General features: G+C 42.6%; 1 protein-coding gene across 2 annotated transcripts in view; it reads left to right on the top strand.

The window, feature by feature from the left end:
* The window catches only part of LOC144933798 (phosphatidylinositol 4-phosphate 3-kinase C2 domain-containing subunit alpha-like), a 70,095-nt gene that overhangs the window by 5,608 nt on the left and 52,043 nt on the right, over positions 1 to 12,444 (top strand). For both annotated transcript variants that reach the window (XM_078858932.1, XM_078858933.1), the window contains exons 2-5: positions 2,660 to 3,118; positions 7,194 to 8,146; positions 9,428 to 9,580; positions 12,051 to 12,148. In XM_078858932.1, the coding sequence (XP_078715058.1) occupies positions 2,878 to 3,118; positions 7,194 to 8,146; positions 9,428 to 9,580; positions 12,051 to 12,148 (1,445 nt within the window). In that variant the 5' untranslated portion in view covers positions 2,660 to 2,877. The remainder of the gene's footprint in view (positions 1 to 2,659; positions 3,119 to 7,193; positions 8,147 to 9,427; positions 9,581 to 12,050; positions 12,149 to 12,444) is intronic.

Raw genomic sequence — 12,444 nt, forward strand, 5'->3', positions numbered from 1 at the left:
CTTGTGCCTGCCCTCACAGTCGGCCATATTTGCGGAATACACCACGCCGCCGTTGACCCTGGCCATTGACCGAGCAACCCAACGTTCCTACTAGCTCCCTCCACAGGAATGTGCTCATGTTGATGTTAGCACAATGACAGCAAGTACGTGGAGAAAACAAGTTTCGTTTGTAATTTGAATACTCCTTCTCTGGGGCTCCTGAGTCTTGAGAGCTCTCGACACAATTCTAAAGGTCACCGTTATAATGCCTCTTTCCATGCAAGTCTTATCTTCATTCTTATCTGTAAGTACTGTTTATGTAATAGTCATTGATGTTGTGTTTTACGTTAAATATTCATCATTCTGTTTCCACTTTCTGTACTTGAATATATTCCGATTAATATTTAATATCAAGTGTTTTTTTTTACAAATTGAGTGTTTCTACACAGCTATAGCCTACATTTCTGACCTTCACTTTTTCAAAGATGACAATGTACGAATTAACTTAATATGCATTCATTGTCCTTATTGAAACAAAATGAAAGATGGTTGAGGTTTGTAACCTGTTTGTGCCATTGATAACGTAGGAATGGTTTTTATATACCATTTCACCTTCGCGTTCTCGTCATGGGTTTGGACTGAGAGTAATGGCACGTAATTACACAATTTTAAACTTAACTATTTAAACTATACTTTTATTAATATTACCAGGTAACACCTATATAGCTCTTTTTCAGAAGCAGCTTGGCCATGAAGGATAGCTCAACAAAGTGGTTTATCTTCTTGGTTCTTTCAGTAAAGTCACGTAGAAGGGAAATAATACAATAATAAAAATTTAACATAATAAAATACAATTCTCACGACGTTTCGGCCACAACGCAAGCAGCCGTCCTCAGGTGAAGAACAGGTCTGTCGGAAAGACAGTGTCTGAATGAACACCACCAAGCTTGGCAGCGTATATTTAAGCTGGGTTAGGGGAGAAAAAAAAGTTATTTATCATGTGGAAATGTATAGCAGCCAAATACTCAAATGGATGTTGATTCTAAATGTGGAGGGGAAAACTGGAGGCCCTGGAGAAAAATCCACGCTACCAAGGGGAGAACGTGCAAACTCCAAATATACAGGTGTCAGGGTCGGGATTGAACCCACAACCTCCTGCATACCAGATGAGGTAGTTAACATCTCGTCACCATGGGGCTCCTTTTGAAAATCATGTCACAGACTCTTCATCATCCTTGCCACTGCGTTTATTGTAATTCAGCAGAGCAATTGCAGTGCTTTTGTGGTAATCGATTAACTTAGTTCAAACTGACTGATTTAAGTGGCACGTTCCACCAGCTGACAAGAAACTACCATCTTAAAAATCTGTTGAGAGTGCTCTGGTAAGGTGTGTTACAGCTGCAGGCACTGGTTCCTCTTTGAGTTTCATCGGATTGTAGTTCACTCTGTCATGAGGTGTGAATGCGGTAAAGTTGAAGTGTTACCTAACCCTTGGGTATAGATATTTAGATGTCATGGTTTGGTTTTTTTTTAATTAAGCCAAATAACCTTTGCACGTCTTGCTTTTTCCCATTATGACGCCGTTGAAATAACATGCCACGGTGACAGTCGATTTGTTGATGTATTGTACTGGTGACTCGAAAAGGTTAACTGACATTTCAACACAGAAATGGGACACTATTTATAGAAGCTATTGCATATATGGCCGTTTTGTGAGTCAACTGCTGAGGGACTCTCCAAGCCATGAAGGTTGTCGGGGTTAATCGATCGCACTTCGCTATGCTGATAGAATCCTTCGTTAACCATTCAGATTAACCTGTCCCATTTATCTTCTTGGTTCTTTCGGTAAAGTCACGTAGAAGGGAAATAATAAAATAATAATAAAACATAATAAAATAATTCTCACGACGTTTCGGCCACAACGCAAGCAGCCGTCCTCAAGTGAAGAACAGGTCTGTCGGAAAGACAGCGTCTGAATGTTCTTCACCTGAGGACGGCTGCTTCCGTTGTGGCCGAAACGTCGTGAGAATTATTTTATGATGTTTTATTTTTATTATTTTATTATTTCCCTTCTACGTGACTTTACCGAAAGAACCAAGAAGATGAATCCCTGCAGTCACGAAAGCTTTAAATCGAAATTTAACTGTCCCATTTAATTTTATTTTTGTTGTTTTATAGCTGAATTGATTGTGTGACATTTAACTTAACCCTCAAGTATTTGTTGTGTAATATATCACCATTCTGTACATTCTCATCTGCCCCTTCAAATTTATTTTCTCACAATGTCATATTTTCCTGTGGTTTATCAGTTCCTGGTTGCATAAAATGGAAATCGATAACATACATTGAACATCGGTGACAGCAGGAATGTTATCACTTAAAACAGGGTTCTCATCTCTAATCTAAATGATAAATATTTCCTAAAGACAAGGTCTGTAAAAATGCTTACTTGACACTTACATAATTCAAATATGTGAAAATGATGAGTCAATCATTGCCCCTTCTTCTCTGTGGGGTTGATAGAATAAATACCCCTTTGTTAAAAGTAAATAATTGGAATGATGACTGGTCCCCACAATAAGAATGTGGAATTACCACTGCACTGCCACATGCTCGTTTGAATGGTGAGATATTTCACTTTCAAGACGATGGTTGAGATGTGTTCATCTTTGTGTTACAGGATCTCCTCTGGATTTACAAAGCACCATAAGGACATGCAGTACCGTAGCAACGCTTAGCCGAGTCCCATCCCCCGCAAACTGAATGGGCAGCGTTCTTCGCTTGAACACGTCCCGTTGAGCTGCGCACGTGACCAGAACCACGGGTAACCGTCCATGCGCCGCGAAGACGAGGACTTGACGGAGCGTGCGTGACACACGGGGCGACGTGAAAGGAGCAATGGCACAGCTGGAGAGCGGAGGGATGATGCGGAGGGGACCGTCCTCGGCGAGGTCCGGCGCCCGTGTTCGCGCCTACTCGGCCGAGAGCGTGGGCATGGAGGAGGCGCTGCGCATGGAGGCTGATGCGCTGGCCAAGCTCCAGAAGAGCAAAGCAAAGGGTGCGGTGAGCCAGCACGGTGGCCAGGCGGAGGCGAAATCGGCGGGCAGCAGACGGGAAGCTCCGGCAAGCGGCGCTTCAGGTGGGCGGTGTGGAGCGTGGCGCGTTTGTTGGCGTTGTAAAATTGCGGTCTTCCCAAACGGGAATTTGGTTGGATGCTCGTTGTCATTGGTGGCGTTGAGCCGGCATGCCCTTGCTGGCGGGGCCAGTGTCTATAGAATGGCCACTGTTGACTTTCCATAAAGTAGTGTCAATTGTATTGATCGCTTACATTAGAGATTTTAGGCTGAATCGAAGCTCAACTGGGGTTTGCAGCTGCTACATTTTGATTATGAGTTGAGCGCTTTGACAACGGTACTACCCGGCTAGATTTAATCTATAAGTTAGTTAAAATATCCTTGTTGGCTTGTCTGCTCTTTAAGAGAAGCTTTACGTGAAAGAGTCGACTGTGTTAGTGTCTATGGTGAAGTCAGCATTGGGGTAGTGGACAGCTCCATTGGCATCCCCGAATGAGCATATAAATTCTAGTTTTGAAGCTTTCGTGACTGCAAGGATTCATATTCTTAGGTTTTTTCGGTAAAGTCACGTTGGTAAAAAATTACAATTTTACTTTTATTAATTTAAATTTTTTACCTACGTGACTTTACCAAAAAAACCTAAGAATATGAGCATAGAAACTTCCACTTCACATGGTTGTAGCCTTTCATCCATAGGATGGGCAATGTTTATGTTGTAAGGCAGCGTTATTTACAGCAAAATCCCTCGAAAGTGGAATAATTGGAGGGAGATCCTCCAGTTATGGTGGATGTCTGGCAAACTGAGAATGTGAAATTGCGATGTTTTAATCACATATACATGCAATTAATAACTAGGATTAGCAACATCTTTCCAAGTTAAATGTGTAAACCATGACCTCAGCAGTACAGTATAATCCAAGTTGCTTACCATCAACTAAGAAGCAAAGACAGGCTGAGTGAGGCTCACTGGATATGGAGGACTAAAGAGATTTGCTGATGGCCTTGAAGAATGTATTTACTTAATTTGGGAAATAAATGTAAAATGAACGTGAATCTAAATAAGTGAGTAACGAGCAGAACATGCGGCATCCACTCCAGCAGGTTCGGAAAATTGTGTTAAACATAACCTTGAAATGATTAATGCACACTTGTGTATCATGTTCCACTAATTAATTTGTACTTAACCTGAATTTTTTTTTCGAATAGCTTTGTACTCTACATTATTGTTGTGGTTGTTTTAACTCTTTGGCTATGCATTCTTTGGCATTCTTAATTATGCTTTATTTGACAAAGCTCTCGCAATACTGAACTGTTTGAATAGTTGGCAGACGAATTGAGCAGTATCTTTGCAAGCATCTCGGCTCCATATATGACCGACACTGCTGGGCTTTCATTTGGTAATTCTACCAAGCACAATTCTAGATACATTGATTATCGACATGGCGCGCTTGTCCACGTGGTCACGAGTGTCATCTCCTGGGGTTGGGAATAAAATGTTTTCGCCAATTTCTTCCGAAGTCAATTTACTCACAATTCCATCCAGATGGTTCTTTTTGCTACAGTCGGTCAATCAGGTTTCAAGAGAATATAGGGTTCAAGTCGTAATGAACGGGTAGCATTTACATCAGTGGCTGCTGGTTAAAGCTGCCAACAATCGATGCTGGATTACTGCAAAGTGCTGGGACAATTTGCTCATGGTTGTAAAACGTTCTAATAAGGGCAGGCTCTTCTGCTGGTGTAGGAGAAATATTTTGGGTGCTTGGGCTTCTTAACGTTCTGCCCTTTGACACAGAAGGACCCTGTCATCGAGTCCTATGAATCTGTGTATTATAATTGTCGTGTCCGATCAAGGATTCCAATATCTGGATCATTGCCGCTGCCTGAACTTTGATGTTTCCAGGCTTCGGCCATGCAAAATGTCATAAATGTGCATTTGGCTTTCGGACAGTTTCCGTGCTCTGAATATTGTGGAAACAAGTCTGTGTCATTTGATTCGGAGAGAATAGTACAAATTCTTTGTCCTGAATGCCAAACACCATAACAACACACTTCTTGCCATTGCATGAAGGAAATGCACGATAATTTGTATTTCTTAAAACATGTTAAAACATCATTTGTGTATTAAACACGTGATGGGATATGGTATGATGAAATGGTGATTGACTCATGCTACTCAGATTGGTCCGGTGCAAGTGCTTGTTGCCTGAAGATAATTTATGTAATACTCAGGATGTAAAATAAGACTGGTGTGACTTAATGGGGATTTATCATGACTAATATATCCTCTATGCTTGAATGTCATTGCTTGAGGTGGTCTCCATTTTCACCTTGATATCCATAACCCGTATAGGTGTTGCATTCATTTGGTCTGGGTTGCTTACACAGATTGGCTATGCCATGAAGCATGAACATGTATGCTTGCATGTTACGCAATATGTACATTTAAATAGCTGGACATTTTTATATTCACATCCCTGGCAGGAAATGACACAGGTTGTCTCTGTGCCAACGTGTAAGATCCTATTGTGCAAATATTACAACCGGAGCATTGCACAATAGCCTACAAAGTGCTGGCGTCACCTTATATTTGTGCAATCACATTTGCGGAAGCTGCCGTTTTTAAACGTGATCTTATAAACATGCTGTTACAAAGGATGCCTAAGAAATGTTTGATGGTATTGAGTGGCAATGCTGAACATGTGGACCCTTAGAATTGCACTCTGACACATTCGGCTAATCATGATTAAGTTCATGGTGCGTACAGTATTTTCAATATGTAGTGTATTATTCCCAATGCGATACACGGGATGAAAGACAAAAACATTACATTTATAAATAATAGGAGTAATGCAAATTACACTTGGATTTATTACATTAGTATGTATGCATGTATGTTGAACTTCTTTTGCACCGTACGTAGCCAACCATGCTAATCGGAGGTGTGGGGGAAAGGCAACAAACTAAACAAAAAGCAGTTCTCAAGACATCAGTTTTTTAATCGAGATTTAAAAGTTCGTATCTCCAGTGGCTTCCTAATATCAGAAGGAAGGGATCATAGCTGTTTATTCTGTACTTGGTTTTATTTATCGCTGGTTTTTGCCGAAAATATTGCGTATTATGAACAACACCGGTGATAGATCGACAACCAATATTGGGAAGAGTCATGAGAATGGCAATAATAACTAGCACTGCCCGGCCATGGTGGAGGGGTGGGAGGTGGGGCATGCGTAACCGAGAGCACCGCAGCAACCCGGCTCGGCACTGTTTTTTGCGGTTGACGTAATCACGGAAATGTGTGCAGTGACATCACTACCGCACACTTGTCCATCCGCGTGTCAGCCAGCCAGCCAGCCATCAAAACTTCAAAAAAATGTATTGTATAACAATTTTGAACTTGTAATGCGCACATCATTCGCCCACGCTCGAAGAGAGAAAACGACTTGGAGGGGCAAGTAACCACAGACAAGCGGAAAGGCAACCATGCAATGATCCGGTCAATTATCGAGGGTTAGCATGTGAGAGGAAACTGGAGAATAACAACTAAATGACGGAGCAGAAAAAGGGAGATATGGAGCAATAAAATAGGAATATGTCTGTGATGATAATTGGTTTTTTACCCTTCTATCTGGCAACAAAATTGACACCTTTTTTACAAGGAGTCATGTTTGCATAGACCACAATGCCAAAAGGCGTCATCTGGTCCAACCCATGTGAGACTAGGCTCTAAGGAAAGCTGTCTCAGGTGTGGACCAATCAACTTCAAGGACAGTGCATACATTATCAGAGTTATGTTTTTTGTTTGCATTATGACTGCAGGCATTGTGGTCTATGCAAACATGACTCCTTGTAAAAAAGGTGTCAGTTTTGTTGCCAGATAGAAGGGTAAAAAAACAATTAGCATATTTTTTTACTGGCAAATGAGGTTCCAATGATGTCTGTGATGGTTCGCATTGGTAAAGCATCGGAGAAGGCAATTGGAAGCATTCACCTGGCAGTAGGTTTAGCGCGGCTTATGATGATGCCAGATCGTGTACCCTGTGACATTTTTACAGTCACAGTTGAGGTTATGTGCAGTTTTACTCGGGTAGTTTAAGTCAGCTTTGCCAGGTTAACGGTAAAACGCGTGCGCGTACTCCACAGGTCCTGCGCGGTCCCAGCTGGACAGCGACCTCATCTCATTCCCAGAGGGTGACTTGGAGCGCCGGCGGCAGCAGAAAGCAGCCGAGGCCAAGGACTTGGCTGACCTGGAACTGCTGCTGCTCGTTAATGGCACGGGCACCGGCACGAGCACCATCACCCCTGCTCAACCAGCGCCAGTCGTGTCCCCAGCACTGCCAACGGTTTCTGGCCGTGCTCCCTCCACCCCGCTGCCCTCCTTTTCACCCCTGTCTGCACCAAGCCACGCTGTGCTGCAAACTCAGATGCTGCCGCTGAGTCGGAGCTTGCCACAGAGCCAGACGCTCCCACCAAACCACCTCATGGGCGCTCTGCCGTTCGCCGCGGCACAGCAGCAAATTTCGTTGTGTCCATCCGGCTACAGTCAGCCCATGGCCGGCTTTGCCAAAGATTCCAACCTGTCCAGAAACCATACTGTGGCGGCTGTCTCGTACTCGTACCCACAGCTGCAAGCCGCTTTTCCACAGTGGGGCACCGCTGGGAGCCTCGCTGCTTTCCCAATGCACCGCCCGGTCGTGGGCTTCACGCCACCTGGAGCCGGCTACACGCATGCCGCTCACACGGCCGAGTGGGCCGAGGTCTACAACAAGATCGCCACCATCAAGAAGACGAGGCAGAGCGAGAGCCAGGGAAGCGGCCAGAAGTCCCCCTCGGACTTTGAAGCGTTGGACCTGAACCCCGTGTCGCTGAAGTCTCCGGAGACCCCGCGCTCTGGAGGCTGCGACTGGCTCGACCTGGATCCGATCGGCAAGCTGCCGCAGACGGTCGGGGAGTCGGCCAAGATGAATGGCGGAGTCAAGGACGTTCAGAGCCGGACCGGGGCCATCGCGGCGGGCGCTGCCGCCCCTGACAAGGACCCCTGGGATGCAGTTCTCCTGCAGCCGCAGAGCCAGGCCGGCAGCCAGAAAAGTGTCACGGTGGGTGGGTCGCTTTCTTGATTGGCGGCAGGTGCAGTTTTGTGTTCACGTCCGGGATGTTGTTAACATTTGATTAACTGAAAAGGAATCGTGGGGAGGTGAAGGAAAAAAAATGAATTTCAATTTCGTGTCTAGGTATGAAATTTGAAAGTATCCATGTACTTTGTATTTTTTTTTTCTTTGAATGGGGGGGGACCTTGGGAATGTGTTAATAACGAATGTGGTGGGGGGGGGGGTTTAGTCATGCCTGTACACCGCTGCCAACAGCCCCTTACTTTCTTGTTGTTGTATACTTTTGGAAATTGTTAGTTGCGTGGATTTGTTATGTCTTGTTTTCTGGTGCTCCTATAATTGCCGGGGGATTGTTCGCTGATGAGGCACGCAGTGATCTACCTTCACAGAAAACGTCAGTCTCTAACGTTGCCTTGTTAACAGCAGATACTGATGTTATAATTCTCTAGATATTTAGCTGCTGGGATTTGGGGACATGCCGTCAGCTGCTTGCAATTTCAACCGAATGATGAGAGTGAGAGCCTCTGTACTCTGCAGACCAATATCTTACTCTGATGAATGTTTACCATTCCTCGTGTAGACATTTTTTAAAATAGGTAATTCCCTTATTTATTTGACATCATTTTATTTGAATTCCTGCAGCAAAAATAAAACTGGATTTCACTAACGGTCACGAGGAAATGGATTATTGTAACTCACAAGAAACCACTGCCCACTGTAATCGATTGAAACAGGAAAATCATTGTCCTGCTGTTTGCTGAATCCCTTGCTGGGATTTTTTTGTGGAAGAAAATATTTTCTATTGCAGCAACCATTGTGTAGCATCCCATTTCTATAACGTTTCATTGTTGAGGGATAAAAATAACTTAAGGTATTAAAATGTTTAAGCAGGCTTTATACTATGAACATTAACGATGATGAAAAAAAGACCAGTATCAATCATGCAATTGTTTGCATGTTTATGTGAAAGCAAGTTATCCCTGCGTTCACCTCCCCCTCTGCACCCACACTGACCAGTGTGGTGAAGAATGGTCAAATCGCCCTCACGACACATGGCACGGGGAAGTCCTCATCCCGAAGTGGATTGACACGAATAGCAGCACATGTGCATCGTTGTAAAAATCAAAACCATTCACAATCCTCGCGTGTTAAGTTTCATTTAAACAAAGGTTGCGTCCTAGGCTGTGCCGAAGAGCTATGAGCGGTTCGAATGTTATCTGACAGAATGGGAACAAATTGCATGTCCATCTGCAAACGCTGAATTCACAGGAAGCAGATGGCAACTCCGATGGGAATCGGCTGAGCGGCCCCGTGGAGGGTCGCCCCATGAGCCCGGCAGCCTCAAGGCCACTTTCCAGGACACTGTCGGACGAGGCACCGTCGGAATCAGGATCTCGGGGAAAGAGTAACATCTCCAGCAAGGTACAGCCCCCACTAAACACCGCTGTGGTTTTTTTGAATGAAAACTCATTTCTTTAGAACTGCTTTTTGGATTTTAGTTTGTTGTCCTTCCCCCGAACCGACCATTAACACATACGTACACCTGACGATTTACCACCCCAGAGATTTGCTGAGTTGTCACGACTCACGGTGGCATTTCGATTGTCTTGCGTCGATTATTTTTGTCTTTTATTCGCCATCTCGTACGTTCCATCTCGTAAGTTCACCGAGTACGCCCAAGAATGGCAAAAGCGTACTATGTGCATTTCGTTCCCATGAATTGTAAATAGTTGCTATATGCACGTTGTTGTATGCATTCATCATGAGCAAAATAATGCGTATGAAAAACTGCATAATTTCAGTAATAAATCGGTGCATCGGTGCCTACGGGGTTTCCAGTTTTTTATATTTTATACTTTAGTGTAAACCAGACGCCTCCTACATTGATTCTCCTTGCAGTCATGTAAACCACAAGGTCAGCAGACCAGCTTTCATTTGTTATCGCTTCATTTTAATATCACACGCCTGCTGTCTGCACTGATAGCACTTCTGTGGAATGCATTACCCAGTACGGTAAAATTGTGTTTTTTGGAGCATTGTAAGCTTTCCCAATGATGTTTTTATATAGATATACACACACAGTATTGTCAGCAAGTTGCGTGGATTGCATCCATATACCAACATTTAGGATTGTTCATTATGTGCAGTGGATATTGAACAGCAAAGTGGTATTGAGTTAAATATTATTTTCGTCTAAACATGTATCAGCAGTTTGCTGACTTCTGGTGAAAAGAAAACATTAACCAGATGTTGTTATTGTCACTCAGTGACTTTGTTCGTACCAGATTGTCTTCACCGGACTTGTTAAAGTCCACATATTTTGCTCCAACACTAAAAAAAATACCAAGGCGTCAAAGTTCTCAGCTTTGAAAACATTAGCGCTATGAACAATGCTTTTCACTGCCGTAAGGGCGAGGGGTTACTCAGTAATGAATGGCACCGTAGACCCGGCAACTGCGTGCGTTCACGTGATGCAAGACATTTGCCAAGTAGACAGCATGACGTGTGACCTTGGGTTCTTCTAGCAAAACATTTTACATTTTAAAAGTTCTTTGTACAGAGCAGGAGTTTGGCCAAACTTCAGGCAACATGTTTGCAATTGGAATTAAGTTCTATGTGTAATATCTGAAACTGGGACATGGAAAGAAAACACACTTTTACCGTCACACATGATGACGTGGAAAAGTAGACGTTCTGCCTAAGTGCATTGCACTGCACATAACATAAGGCTACAAATATCTGTCACTCAAGTGACAACCATTCTTATTTAGTTTTGTTCTCATACAAAACAATAATATTCTTCATACTGTCCCATATGTACATAATATAACATCTCGATCAGACAGGTACTTTTTTGTTTTATGCCTGAAGTCTGTTGTTACGTATGAAATGTTACATCTCATGTGGCCCCAATTGGGCTCGTGGAATGGCAGATAAACTGGACATGAAGCCACTAAGTTGAGCTATCGTTTGTGGCAAGGTTGCCTCTGAAACATAGCGATATAGCTCCATGGGCCTTACCTGGTAAAATATAAAATCTAATTAAATCGTTTTTTTTTCCTGGAAAATATACGTTTTTCTTACCGGTGCTTAATGCGACATTTCCTACCTATTTTCCAGTTTCCTTGGGTCTTTTCAGAGCAATTCATAAGTTACATTCTTTCAACAGTCTGAATTGCATAATTTACTCACAGTTACTGTTATTAGAATTTCATGCTGTCACATTCTGACAGTTTTAAAAAGTACAGCTGGGTTGCAGCTTGGGTTACCATACTGGATTTTTGTTTCTTCGTAGTGGAGATTGAAACGTTGAAAATGTTGGTTTGAATGGCTTTGCCGGTGTCATGTATACTTTGTAAATTGAGCCAGCATAATAATGGAAACATCTGAATACCGGACTATCATGTTTAAACATGTGTAAAATGTCTTTACTTTAATATCCATTTTTTATTGAAATTTTCTTCACTTTGGCTGTCTTCTCAGTAGTCTGATTATGCCTGTTTGAATTTCTTTCAGGGGAAATAGTCTTTATGGAATATCTGTCAGAAAGCCGTTCACAAGGAGCCTTTGTTTTGAGTGAATATTCAATTCGCAAAATTAGAATGAATAAAAATAATATTAAATGGCTGTGCAATAATTGTCCTTTCATTTCCAGACTGAGGCTAATTATATATATCATTTAAAATAATGCGTTCAACTCAATTTTTCCAGTGCAGTTCATTTACATGATATTACACTAATAAATATAAAAGTACTTGAGTAAAAAGTTATTTTTTTTTATGGCTAAAGAAATGGTTAAAATGACATGCCACTCACGTGTTATTCTAGTAACTGTGAATTTAATTGTTGACAATTTTTTTTTAATGACCCTGAGTGGTTCTGATGTGTTCAGTGTTCAAACCTAGGGGATGGTTCATCAGAAGATGCGCTGTTTAAATCGTCGGATCGCAAAAACGAAGAGGTGGCATCTTTCTGCGACATGATCACAAAGTAAGTTGGCTTCCCCTGATCTGGCAACCGGAGGACAGTGGCCTTAACATTGGCTGAGTAGCTCACGAGACAAAGCACTAAACTCGCAATACCTGAGATCCTGTGGTTGAATCTGCAGAACTCCACCATGCCCCCTCCACGGTTAAATTGGATTTTCAATTATGTTGAATTGATTGTCTCAGCCTGGTCACTAAAGTCTGCCCAAAAAAACAACCATATTATATTTTTTGTTCACTTAATTTGACTAAATTCCAGCACTGAGAATTTAGAAAAAGAATCTCGGTTTAAACTGCCCT

This window comes from Lampetra fluviatilis, chromosome 8 (assembly GCF_964198595.1).
Source record: "Lampetra fluviatilis chromosome 8, kcLamFluv1.1, whole genome shotgun sequence".
Lineage (NCBI taxonomy): Eukaryota > Metazoa > Chordata > Hyperoartia > Petromyzontiformes > Petromyzontidae > Lampetra > Lampetra fluviatilis.